The 13,420-nt window shown below is 45.2% G+C and overlaps 1 protein-coding gene across 5 annotated transcripts in view; it reads left to right on the top strand.

Annotated features, from left to right (window-relative positions):
• The window catches only part of KLHL3 (kelch like family member 3), a 117,939-nt gene that overhangs the window by 56,724 nt on the left and 47,795 nt on the right, over positions 1-13,420 (top strand). For all 5 annotated transcript variants that reach the window (XM_028528422.1, XM_028528424.2, XM_028528423.2 and 2 more), the window contains one exon: positions 8,810-8,919. In XM_028528422.1, coding sequence (XP_028384223.1) covers positions 8,810-8,919 — 110 coding nt within the window. The remainder of the gene's footprint in view (positions 1-8,809; positions 8,920-13,420) is intronic.

Here is a 13,420-nt window from a genome sequence, read left to right as displayed (position 1 = left end):
AAAAATTATTGGTAGATATTGCCAAGTTGTTTTCCGAAAAAATATAGCCATTTTAAAAATCAGTTCTTGCCTTCTGATAAGTCTTCAGTTCCCTGGTGAAGGCACCGAGAGGTAGAGAGACTCCGAGAGGCTGGAGCACCACCTCTCTCCTCCCAGCTCACCTGTTTGGTTTCCTGTTTAAAGTAGCCCTGTCTTTCCTTGCTGTGGCAGTCCCTCCTGCTTCCTCTGGGTTCAGTTTCCCTTAAGGTTATGCCCCCAGGCTTTTGCCATGATATGTTATATTGGAATGGAGGAAGGTGGGTCCCATATTTAGAGGCTGACAACTTAGACCCTTGTCCCCGGCTGATGGTATCAGAGTCCTCCTGGGAAGCTAGTAGCTGGGAAAGGGACCCTGCTGTTTTGTATAGCCTGTTTCTTATACCCATTATTGTTTCTAGGGACAGCTTAATCTTTAACCTCAGAGGCTATGGCAGGTTTATGGAGACTTTGTTTTTTGGTAATTGGACGGTCACGCACTGGGCCATCAGCAGAGCTGGTTGGGAAGGATGTTAATGAGACCCCATTAACAAAATGGCAATTAAAATTCTTTGGACATGTTGTTTACATCAGTCTGCCAAAGCTGAGCAGAAACCCTCCAGCCATGGGATGGAAAAGCCATTGGATTTAACGTGTTTATGGAGAGAAATGGCCTTTTTTGATTGATTGAGGCATTTTAGATCATGGAATGAAGTCATTAAACTAAGGGCAGCAAAAGACTTTGACAAATCATTTTAAAAACACAAACCTCTGATTCTATGAGGGTTGTCTTGTGAAACTGCTGCCTTCAATGTGGCATTGTACAATAGTGATGATGATGATGATGATGATGGTCATGGTAGGAGTTTCTACCGTTTCTGAGCACTGGCTAGGTTCCAGGACTGGTGCTGTACCTTTCATCGGCATCACTTCCTTTTGGCCACATAATAACTGTAAGAGGCAGTTATTGTTTTCCCAATTGATAGATGGAGAAATGGAAACTCCAGACATGTTTGGTAACTTGCCCAAGATCACCAAGTTTGTAAGTGGCAATGCCAAGATCCATGATGAGGCTGCCCGAGACCAGAGCCCTTCCCGAGCCCACTGCTTATTTTCACGTCTGCCCAGGCCAACACAGCCTCTCTCCATGGTGGTCTCAGCACTCCTGACTCCCCCTGGTGTTCTGCTTCTAACTTGAAGGTGGCAAAAGAAGCAGTAGAGCAGATGCAGGTCATTTTTGTTGTTGGAGTTTTAGGAAGCTTCCTTTATTCCTCCCATTTTCTGGGCTACAGGGAACTCTGGTGTTGAATCAGCGACTGATAGCTAGACAGTTTTGATACAGCTCTTGGCGCTTTCTCCACGTGGATGTGTGCACGTTAGAGAGAAAGGAGGTGGGGCCACAAATGTATTTCTGGAATTAAGTGAACATGGAAGAAAGAGCATATCTCACCATCCCTGGGGAGGGTGGGATAGCAATATGTAGAGTCTGAGGGCTGGCGGTCACGGGAGGAGGTCAGGGTAGGTCTCTGTTACCTCCCTGTGGGAGCTGAGCCTTCTCCTCAGAGCAGGAAAGCTGTGGGCCCTGAAAACCAAATATTGGTTCAAGAAAGCTTACCTCTGCCATGCAAAAACAGGGCAATAGGGGGCAGGAGAGAGATTTAAGGCAATTCTGTTTTATTTTTTACCTTGCTAAAATGTTTTGATTCTACTTGTGTATTCACCTGTGTCAGCCAATTTTCCCTGAGGTGTATAACCAGTGGTTTAATTCAGAGCCCTCATACCTGTTCCCTGGGGCCACTGACTCTGGAATAATGGGGTTCATTTCATTTCTGCAGGTCAAAGAAGTCTTAGATGGATTTTCAGTTCCATTTGTTCTGTTCTGGATTTGTAGTTTAGATGAACCTGAGCAAAAGTTTAGGTTTATTTCATCCCATCAGGAGGGGGAAATAGACTTGGGATTAAGTTAGGAGGCTGCCTGAGCCCTAGGCAGTCCTGAAGAATGGAATGAAGCACAGTAAAAATCTTAGAGCTTAATATTGGCAGATGTGCTGGACACTGAGGGTTCAGGTTCAAACAGGACAGAGCCCGTCCCCTGGGGCTTACAGTCCCGGTGTGAGAGAAAGACCTCAGATGATAAAATAGGTTGATGAGGACTATGATAAGTTTTATTCCCTGTTTTGGGGGTTTTGAGAACATATAGAACAATATCACTTCATCTAAGCTCATAGACTGGGAGATTAAGGAAATATCTCAATTCAGGGTTATGGCTGAGATTCGAACCTAGGACTAACGTCAAGATGTTTGGAGCACGACTATTCTAATTTTTTTTAAAGAAAAGTCATTAGATTCATTCTTTTTGTCCCTCAAAGCATCTCTAAGAGGGATTCTTAGAGTGCTCTGATGTCCATATTGAATTTCCCCCCAATGGCTGGTCTAGAACAAGTTGCTACTGTCATGGGGACCAAGATGCCCATCAGAATGTTTGTTATTGTACTCAGGCAGCCTTGGCTTCAAAACCTGGCTCAGTCACTTACTGCTCTGCGATCATAAGCACACGATCACAGTTTGAGCTTCCATTTCTCTGTCTATAAAATAGCGATCATGATATTCAGTTCATCAGGGCTTTTGGGAGAAATGACATAATACATGTAAAATGCATAGCGCAATGTTAGCTACTAACAGGAAAAGCCCTCAACTTTTTCCAGGCCTGCTTCCTTGAAAAGACCCAGCTTTGCCCCTAGAGCAATCCTTTCATGGGAGTGTACCATCCAAGTTTCGTCATCCTTTCAACATTGGAAAGATAGATGTGTTGTCTGGTAAGGAAAGAACTGGAAGTTATCTGGTGCCCCTCCGCTTCTCCTCCAAGTGGACAAGAACAGACACATTGTGTTTCATTAATTAAAACTTGGAACTTAAACGGTGTTTGTTACTTATAGTAAAGGCTGGTTAATTGGGACTCTTAACTAGAAGTCTTAATTGATTCCTTCCCACCCCTCAGTTTCCACTTCTCTTTAAGGAGAAAGAAGCAAAAGGACAAGAAAAGTTAAGAGTGTGTTACTGGAGAGTTCTTCTTCAAGGGAATGGCTGATGGTTAGAAGATACTAAGCCCCCCCCCCCCCCCCCCCCCCCCCCCCCCCCCGCCACACACACACACCACCTATGCCTCAAGGTCTTGCCTGCCTCTCTGCTGCATTTCCTGGAGGCTGGCACCATTCCCCACACTTAGTGGGGGCTTAATTAACATTTGTTAGATGAATAAAGACGTTGGCTAGGCTCTAGCTAGAGCCTAGCTAGACTGAACCATTGCTGTTCTCTAGACATGCTCTGAATTTTCCGCTTCCATGCTGTTATTTTGCGTTTGGAGTGCCTCTCCCATTCATGGCTCTGTGGACTCTGGGGTGGAATTATTGGTGCCTTGTCTTACCCTTCTTATAAGGTGTAGGCATCTTGTAGGCATCAGCTCTGCTTTTTTTTTAATTTTGAAGAAACTGCATTTGCTATATTGTATGCTAACAGTTATTAAGCACTTGCAGCAGTCTCAGTAAATGTGAGTTATGTTATTTGCTCATTTAATGCCCATACACCTATATGAGATAGTTACTATTATTAACTCCATTTAATAGATGAGAAAACTGCAGCCTTAAGAGATTAAATAACTTATATCCCTAGGAAGTTTTCTGAACTCAATGAAATTAAAGTGCGTTTCTAAGGCCTTTGGAGTCTGCAGGCTCATCCACAGGAACTGCAGCCCCACAGGATGTCCCTGACGCGGTGGACAAGCTTCTTTGTCAGAGAGCAGTGCCACCCACAGAACTGGGCGTTATGAAGCAGGAATGTGGACTGATGATATTTATCCTTTATTTCTAATGAGTTTCTTAAAGATCTTTGAATGGGCTAATATTATTGTCTTCCAATTTCAGGACAACCTTGCAACTTAGGTCGGTAGTATGGTCCCATTTTATGGATGATGAAGACAAAACTGGGAACAGAGTGCCTGTAAGAGGTGGAGCTAGAATGAACCCAGAAGAGCTGACTCAGCCGCAGCTCTTCACTACATTCTCCCATCATACATTAACAACGAAGCCAAGCAATGGAAAATCCCCAGACCAACTAACCAACCAACCAATCAGCCAACAAGTGTTAAAGGGAGAGGCTTTCTTAGGGAGGTGTATCTTCTGGGAAGAGAGTGGGCTCTTTCTGGGAAGCAGCTGGGCAGAGTGCTGACTTAAGTACCAGGTCTTCTGGAGAACCCCCGCTTCCTAGGAAATGGAGTGGGTCCCCGCATTCTTTTCCTGTCCCCCCACCTCGTCTTCTTGTTTCTTGAGTGTTGCAAACAGAAAGAGGACTCTAGTCCCCCGACTCTGGGGGCTTAGCCCTGTCTCTTCAGACTGAAGGGAGGAAGGGAAGTTTTCTTCTTTGCTCCCTTTCTTTGTCTCTTCGTGCTCATGCCCTGTGAATTCCCAGGTTTCTCCGTTGCCAGCTCTGAGTGAGGAGACTGCTGCTCACTAACTCCCTTGTTGCCCCCACCCCACTAAACGCTGCTTCCTGTAGGGGTTTCAGTGGGAGGGGCTGGATGGGCGAAGCAGCAGTCCCCTTCAGAAGGAAGGGACCTAGATTCAAATGCTGCTCTGTCCCAGAGGGGGACAATGGGAAGGCGTGGGAGGCTGAGTATTTTTTGCTTTGATTTATCTTTGAGAATTTCAAGCCACCTGGAGTGTGCGTCACTGCACTTCCATTTTCTTCCTTTTCAAAATCCAACCCATCTACTTTCAGTTTTATGAACTCTGAGGAAGAATTTTTCACAACCCAGAATTTTACTGTCTCATCTCCTGTTCTCTCCCTTCCTCCAAATGTCAGGTTTTGGGTCAACCAAAGATAAAGGCAGGAAGGCTGGGTGTGGCCCTGGGCCTCAGGGATGTCGGTGCTGGTTCACCTGACTCTCCTGCTGAGCTCAGCCATGGCTGGTCCACAGAGCCTGGACGTCCTGCACTTTGTGTTGGTGAGCTGACAGCTTTTCCTCCCTATTTCTTGGGTGTTGCCAACAAACGTAGGACTCTGGTCCAAAGACTTCTTGGACCAGAAAGGGCATTTGGGAGAACCTTGTTACTTTCCCAGCCAAGAATCATTCCCAAAGAAGATTGTTCACTTGCTTTTATTTTAAAGTCTTTAGGAATGAACGCTTTAAAAATGATATTATCTAGTCTTAAAAATTCCCATAGTCAGGAAGGTCTTTTGCATGTCTCACCTAAAATCTAAGCTTTTTTTTTTTTAATATATTTTATTGATTATGCTATTACAGTTGTCCCATTTCCCCACTTCTCTCCCCTCCACCCTGTATCCCCCTCCCACCCACATTTCCCCCTTTAGTTCATGTCCATGTGTCATACTTATGAGTTCTTTAGTTTCTACATTTCCCGTACTATTCTTGCCCTCCCCCTATCTATTTTCAACCTACATTCTATGCTACTTATTCTCTATACCTTTTCCCCCTCTCTCCTCCTCCCACCCCCCTGCTGCTAACCCTCCATGTGCCCTCCATTTCTGTGGTTCTGTTCCTGTTCTAATTGTTTACTTAGTTGCTTTGGTTTTGCTTTAGGTGTGGCTGTTAATATTTGTGAGTTTGCTGTCCTTTTACTATACATGTCTTTTCTTTATCTTCTTTTCTTAGATAAGTCCCTTTAGCATTTCATAAAATAAGGGCTTGGTGATGATGAACTCCTTTAACTTGACCTTATCTGAGAAGCACTTTATCTGCCCTTCCATTCTAAATGAGAGCTTTGCTGGATAGAGCAATCTGGGATGTAGGTCCTTGTCTTTCATGACTTGGAATATTTCTTTCCAGCCCCTTCTTGCCTGTAAGGTCTCTTTGGAGAAATCAGCTGACAGTCTGATGGGAACTCCTTTGTAGGTTACTGTCCCCTTACTTCTTGCTGCTTCTAGGATTCTCTCCTTCGTTTTTACCTTGGCTAATGTAATTATGATGTGCCTTGGTGTGTTTCTTCTTGGGTCCAACTTCTTTGGGGCTCTCTGAGCTTCTTGGATTTCTTGGAAGACTGTTCCCTTTGCCAGATTGGGGAAGTTCTCCTTTATTATTTGTTCAAATACGTGCTCAATCTGTTGCTTTTCCCCTTCTGATTCTGGTACCCCTATAATTCGGATATTGGAATGTTTAAAGGTGTCTTGGATGCTCTTAATCTTTTCCTCAATTTTTTGAATTCTTATTTCATCATGCTCTCCTGCTTGGTTGATTCTATCTTCCTTCTGGTCCACTGTATTGTTTTGAGACTCATATTCCTTCCTTTCACTATTGGCTCTCCTCCGCGTGTCTTCCTGCATCTGTTTTATGGTAATCTGCATTCTTTCATCTAAATTTCGTCCAAAATCAACCAGTTCCGTGAGCTTTCTGATCACCAGTGTTTTGAACTGCGCATCTGATAGATTGGCCAATTCTTGGTCGCTCAAAAGGATGAGTCCCGGGGGACTGATCTGCTCTGTTGAAAACATTTTTTTTCCCCCTGTCTCTCCTTTTTTTTTCCCCGTCTGGTTGCTCTTGTTACGGTGGGGGGCGGAGCCTTAGGTGTTCATCGGGGCTGTGCGCCCCAGTTGCTAGATTATGACGTTATATGTGGGGGCGGGGCGGGGGCGGGAGCGGGGCGGGAGAAAACAATGGCGGTAGTTCCTTTCCCCTGGACTCAGACCCTTGTCTGGGCTTTTGGGCCTCGAGTTCTGCTCTGGTCCACAATCGCTGCCCCTCTGGGTCTGCCAGCCACAGCTTGCGTACTCAGGGATCACCGCTGCCTTCTTGCACCCCCGGATGGCTTTTGCGCCGATTTCGCGCCAAACCTTCCCCCAACCTCCGCGCGCCGCTGACCCGAGCCAGCCCCACGCCCGCCCGGCTGGTCTTCTCCTACCAGTCCGGATGAATGCGTCTACTTCAACTTCTTGGCTGCCCAACTTCCATTCAGATAAATCCTCTGTGGGATCTGGGTGTTATTCTGATAGTAAATTATTGTTGTAAATTATTCAAAATCTAAGCTTTAAACTTAAGGCTTTTTCCTGTTGACATTAAAAGAAGCAAGACCAGCTTCTTACTTTATGACAGTTGTTTCCCTTCATAAAGGATCTGACTTTAAATGTTTTGTTATGTGCACACATTCCCGAGCCTCAGGATGGACAAGCTCTAACCGTGGGCTCAGTGATGTCAGTAGGCTGGTGGCAGAGCAAGTGGGGAATGCTTTTTGTCCAGTGAAAGATGGAAAGGGTTGTTTATAACCTGATTTTTGAGAATAAAATATTAACATTTAGGGGTTCTGGATGAAGGATATATGGGGATTCTCAGGGTCTGAATTGTTTCAACGTGAAGTTAAGAATGATTTTTACAAGAAACGATTTAAATCTTCTTTGTTTGATTTTTAAGAGACTGACGATTGTGAGAGAGGGGCTTGGAGTGCTCTGACTTTCCTTTTCACTATGCAGCTACAGCAGAGATGGCATTTTGGCAGTCTCCCAAGGGTGGAGGGTCTTGGAATCTCACTTGAGGAGCTGGCCAGACCAAGAAGGGGCAGCCCTGAGTGGGAGCTGGGAGGTATAAACTTCCAGAAGCTACCGGCCAGAAAGGGGCCACCGAAGAAGGAAGGGGGCAGGCCTGGAGGGCAAGGGGCACAGATGTTCCTTAAGGCGATGGTTCAGGTTGTGAGAAAACTGAAAAAGGAGTAAGTGCTGGGCCTAGTGACAGAGGATCCTGTCGTCTCCAGGACCTGCTGCACCAGAAACTATCAGCTCTTAGACCTGTTCACCTTGGCATAGCTTGCAAAACACTTTCACAGTCCCTTTCCCACCAGAGCAGGAGGGAGGCAAGACAAGTGGTTGTATCCGCATTTCACAGATGAGGATAGTGAGGCTCAGGGGGATGATGCCATTGGCTCAAGGCAACAATTCGCAAATGGCAAGGCCAGGATTTGAATCGAGGTTTCTTCTTCCTGAAATGCATGCTCTATTGCTGACATTTCACTGCCTCTGTGATACAGGGTGGTGGCCTGGGGGAGGGTCAGGGTAGGAGTTGTCCTTAGCATTTCCCTTGTGTGGACCTTAGGCCTGTTGGGTTTGTCTTGTGCTAGTTGTTCCCCAATTTCCCTCCACTTCAACGGCCTCCACAGGCTGGCTGTCATGGATTGTTCCCAGTGGAGGGGGAGCCAACTGTGTTGCCACCACACTGGGACAGATGCTTAGTTGGGCTTCCTTGTGAACCAGAGGCAGAGGTGCACTTGACTTTGGTTAAGACTTGATTTGGGACAGGAAAGGATGACTCCTGCCAGCCTTCTAATGTTGACTTTCTACCAGAACCTCAGAGACTTTCAGCCACACAGCAATTCTGACCCACTTTTGTTTGGCTGAGCTGCAGGGGGCACTGTCTGAAATTCTGCCAGCTTGAGCCTTGAGGGGAAATGAGCTCAATTAAGTAGGCAGGTCCCAGTGCAGCATTTCTGCAACATCATTATTAATTTCAAGGAGCATGGGAAAAATATAACCTCGTATCTCTCTGCCCCATTTTCATCTGTGTTGATGTTCAGGACAAAGGAACACACAGGGGGATGCCTTTGCTGCTGTCCTTCTCTCTGCTTCTCTGTCTCACCCCCTGCCTCCTGCCTCTCCCCAAAGCCCCCAGGACTCCACTTTGAATCCCGCCCATTGTCATGGCCTTGGTTCATGGAAGAGCAGGAGTGTTTTATAACTTCGTTTTCTGAACTTCTGCTTTCTTTCTCTCTCTCTCTCTCTCTTTTTTTTTTTGAAACAGAGCAGCACTTTCCAGAGGTGATGCTGGGGGAAGAATTTCTTAGCCTAAGTCTGGACCAGGTGTGCAGCTTGATATCCAGTGACAAGCTGACTGTTTCCTCAGAAGAGAAGGTATGACATGGCCCCTCGATGCAAGAGGAGCCTCGTGGTGCGAGGTAGTCATGTGGTGTAGCGAGACCTTTGCTGAGAGCTTTTTTTATCTCTGTAAATAAAAAAAAAAGGCCTTCTGATTCTTGACCACTAACTTTACTTTCTGGACCCTGTAAAAAAGAAATGCGGTGGTGATGATGGTGGCGGCAGAACTGCTTTCACTTACTGCACGTTTCCAGTTTGCCAGGCACTGTGCCGAGTGCTTCATGTCCGTCAGCTCACTCACCCCTCACCGCGGCCCCGTGCAGCAGGCGTTGCCACTGCCTCCACACTACAGATGAGGAGCAGTGAGACTCAGAGGAGTTAGTTAGCATCCATGGTCACTCATCTGGTCGCTGAGAGCTGGGGTCTCCCTGTCACCTGGTCTTAGTCACTGTCCCACATGGCCTCTTGTGAGTGTCACTGAACAGTTATGCCAGAGCAGACCTTTGGGAACATCTGTTCTAATAGGGGTTTGGAATTCTTACTGATGATGAAACTGAAGCCCAGAGAGGGGATAGGAACTGCTGAAGGTCACACAGTCAGTCAGTGCAAGGGCTGGAACCCAGGGCTCTTGACACCCAGTCCCCTAACTCATTGACCATATACTTCCTCTGTGTGGAAGCTCGACTTCTGCCTGCTGCTCTCACTGACCTGTGACTGCTCATCCTTCCTTCTGCTAGGCCCTCCCTCTCAGTGACCCTCTGATTAGAGAATCCTTCCCATCCATCTCCACCTGGTTGAATTCCAAGCCAGTTCAGATTCTGCTATTACCAGGGAGAATTTCTTTACTCTAGGGAATGCAGCCTTTTGAACTGAACATAACATAAGCCAGCTGTGTCCAAATTTCATCTCTAGTATTTACAAATTCGTTGTGTGACCTTGGGTAAGGTGCTTTGCTTCTCTGTTTCCTCATTTATAAAGTGAAGATACTAATAGAATGTGTTCCATAGGGTGGTTGTAGAAATTAAATGGCATAAAATTTGTAAAATGCCTGGTATCATATCTGGTACCTAGTAGGCATTCAGTTAGTGTTAACTGAGTTTATTTTTGATCTTGCATCTGGAATTAAGTCCCTTTTGTTCTGTGTTCCAACGTGCTCCACTTTTTATTGCAGTTAGTTCTGATCTGCTTTTTCCTCCTTCAGTCAACTGTGAGTTCCTTGATGGTAGGGTCACATTGTATTCATCTCTGTATCTGCATAGATGCTCAATACATGTTTCTTGAATTGTCCTAGTCCACTCTTAGTGTCAAAGCTTGAGGTCCTTTCATGAGGCACTATTCAAGGAAAAGCCCTCGTAAAGGGTTTTACATTGGAGATAAGACCAAGTCCAAAGGCATATGTCCAGAGAACGGGGTGGAATTCACAAGGCTCTGCCTGTTGTCCTGCAGAAGTTTGATCAAGAAGAAAAGCAGTCGTTCATTGGAACTGTGGGCTGCCCTGAGGCTTCAGAGAGATCTCTAGAAGGTGACTAGCACAATAATCTAGACTCTTCCTTAGGCTTAGGGAGGCCTCTGTTCCATCGAATGGTGTGAAACAGCACCTCCAGGGGGAAAGAACGCCTCTGGCCAGGACAAAGGCTCTTGACTGTGGAGCAGACTTTCTTTCTTCTTGCAAGCCTGTTTAATGTCTTCTCTGGATTGTGCTACCAAATTGGCATAGTTTGAAGGAACGAACTAGTCAGTTGATTGGCTGTGTGAGTGTTGGAGCAGTTGGTCAGTTTGGGCCTGCCTGAACATGTCCACACGTGTAGTTTGAAAAAAATGGAAGCGGTAATAAAACAGTAGCATCTGTACCACCTTAGAGCTATTGCATTGAGAGGGGGACCCTGCTACCTTGAGTTCATGCTGGCACATCCTGCTCTGAGGTCACAGTAAGCTTATTCAGGGGAGGACTTATCTATGCTTGCTGTGCCAGGGCAGGGGTGGGACAGGGCTGCTGCCAGGGAAAGACAACTGGGACTCTGGACTCAGGCAGACCTGGTTCCATGCTCTGCTTCATGCTTATTGGCTGCAGTAAGCATCTTGAGAAATCATTGAGAAATTATTGGTCTCTTTGAACCTTAGTTTCCTTACATGTAAAATGGAATACAGCCCATTGTGTCATGAGGATTAGACATAATGGGTATAAAACAGCAAATATAATGTTTGACAAGTGCTCAATAAATGGCATTTGTCATTATGATTGCCATAATTTTGAGGCACTTATCGATAATGGTAATGGTATCAATTTTGTGATTGATTATGGTAAAATAAGCCATGGAATTAATTTTATATTTCTAGAAACAAACAAGCATGACATTAAATCTACACACTTAAAAATTGTTGATGGTGGCTCTTATTTATTCATTTGCTTACATATAAATTGCTTGTTCTGTGTAATCAGAGTTGGAATGTAGGAATCGTTCACATTAATGAAATTGTGTATCATGTTGGTTTTCAGAAGTTCTGTGTAACTTCAGAGATAGGTACTGCTTTTCAGAAAGTAGCTATTCATGATCTCTGTCTTTTTTGGTACCTTTCAAGGTTGGTAGTATAATTTTGAGGCTTATCAAAGTATAGTAGGATTTGGCCTACATTTTCCCTTTGGCAAAACTCATAGTTTCATTTCCCCTTAATTGAATACATGTTGCTGTAAGTTAAATGTCTGGAAGCCTTTGACAATTAGATGTTCATCATTTGGATGCTAGTGTTTTAGACTTGGAAGATTCTGTGATCTGTTCTAGGAGATTTGGTGATTTCTACTCCCTTTAATTATGTCGCATATGATAGGCAATCACTAGCATGCACAATAGTTTTTTCTTTCAATATTGCATTATAGTGAATTTATTGGAGTGTATTTGAAGTAATACCAGGGATCTTAATTTAAGCTAAAATTCAACTGCATTTCATATTAATATTTACAAAGACCCAGCTGAGTCAGTAACCAAATAGCCCGTAGTCAGCTAAATCCACACGTGGACAGCAATATCAGTCATATTATGCCTTATGTCTTTGCCTAGCAAGTAGGTTTCTTTAATATATATTATAAAATGCAGCCAGATTTCAGATACTAAAATATGAAAAAACTATGCATCTTAAAATAGAGGAAATGTGGTATTTTAGTGATAATGATGGTTAGAAATGACCAGGGCTGGGCCCAGGCGGTTTGCTTTTTGGGAGTGTGCAAGTATAGGTTCTGCAGTCAGAGTGGCTGAGTGTGAATCCTGGCTCCATTGCTTTTACAAGCTGGGTGGCCTTGGGCAAGTTATTTATCTCCCAACCAGGATGTATGCACCGAATATAGTCATGGATTTCATCTGTCTTAAGGTCACTAGAATGGTATGGGTTCATGTCGTATACACAAAAAATATTTGTTGATGAATGGATGAAAGCCTCTTTAAGTCTCAGTTTTCTCATCTGTAAAAAGGGAGTAATGAGAGTATAGCAGGTATCTTACAGAATTGTTCTGAGGTTGAGATAATACATGAAAAATGCTTAGCACATAGGAAGTGCCATTACTGTAAGACGTGATTGTTACTGCTATGACTGCTAACTGTTGACTGGTGCCTTTCTCAAGGGAAAGCTCTTTGCAGAGCCCATACTGATCTGGGTGGCTGTGTGACCTGAGGCTCGGTGCCTAGCAGGGGCAGAGGGTGGTCGTGGCTTCTTGGTCTCCAGTGTACCCAGCACCCTTAGCCCTGTTTGGGCTGTTCCCATCGCTTGGATACTGCTCTCCCCTCTATTACTTGCTGTCTCCTGTGCCTTATCTCCTTTGCTCTACGCACACTCCTTGAGGGCTGTGAGGGTACCTTAGCCATCTTCGTGTCACTCACGGTGCCTGACACAGACCCGCTGGAGATGCTGAGCAGACGTTTTCTGAGGGGGTGAAGAGACAGACTAGGGCTGGACTCTGCCCTGAGCCAACTGAGGTTATGGGAATAATTTTAACATTTCCCCAGAGAGTAAGGAGAAATGTAGGAGCTAGAGGTCAGAGGAGGGCATGGATCTTTGCCCTTTTTTCTCCTGTTTTCCCTTCATGTAGTTTTTGTTTTAAAATTCTTATTATTTGAGAGAGGACAAAAGGACCTGGTAGGAGTCACAAAATCACTAGTTCTTTGGGTGGGACCTTCCTTGCCACCCCATTCCAAGACGGGGGGCGGGGGGTGGGGGACAGAGAGGAAAGCAGCTCCCAGTCACCTGATTCTTCTGCATTGGGTGGTGTGCAGGCGCCGGGTCAGAGCTAAGGCCGTGAACAGATCGCCTGTTTCCCCGTATTCTCCTTTGAGACTCCCATCAGGAGCAGCCGCAGTGGCCCAGGGGAGGGTAAGCGACCTGCTGGGACAAACACACTCTAAGGAGATGATGACCTCCGAGTTCTAGTACAGTTCTGCTACTGAAGTGCTGGTAACTGGATTTTTCCGAATCTTTGCTTTCTTCGCTGGTAAATATGTTTTTACTCCTTAAGGGTTCCATGCCTTCTTATAAAACACTATTGAGGTTT

Source organism: Phyllostomus discolor, chromosome 13, assembly GCF_004126475.2.
Source record: "Phyllostomus discolor isolate MPI-MPIP mPhyDis1 chromosome 13, mPhyDis1.pri.v3, whole genome shotgun sequence".
NCBI classification, from domain to species: Eukaryota; Metazoa; Chordata; class Mammalia; order Chiroptera; family Phyllostomidae; genus Phyllostomus; species Phyllostomus discolor.
Note: the sequence above shows the minus strand (reverse complement) of the source record. Positions and strands in the feature narration are given on the sequence as shown.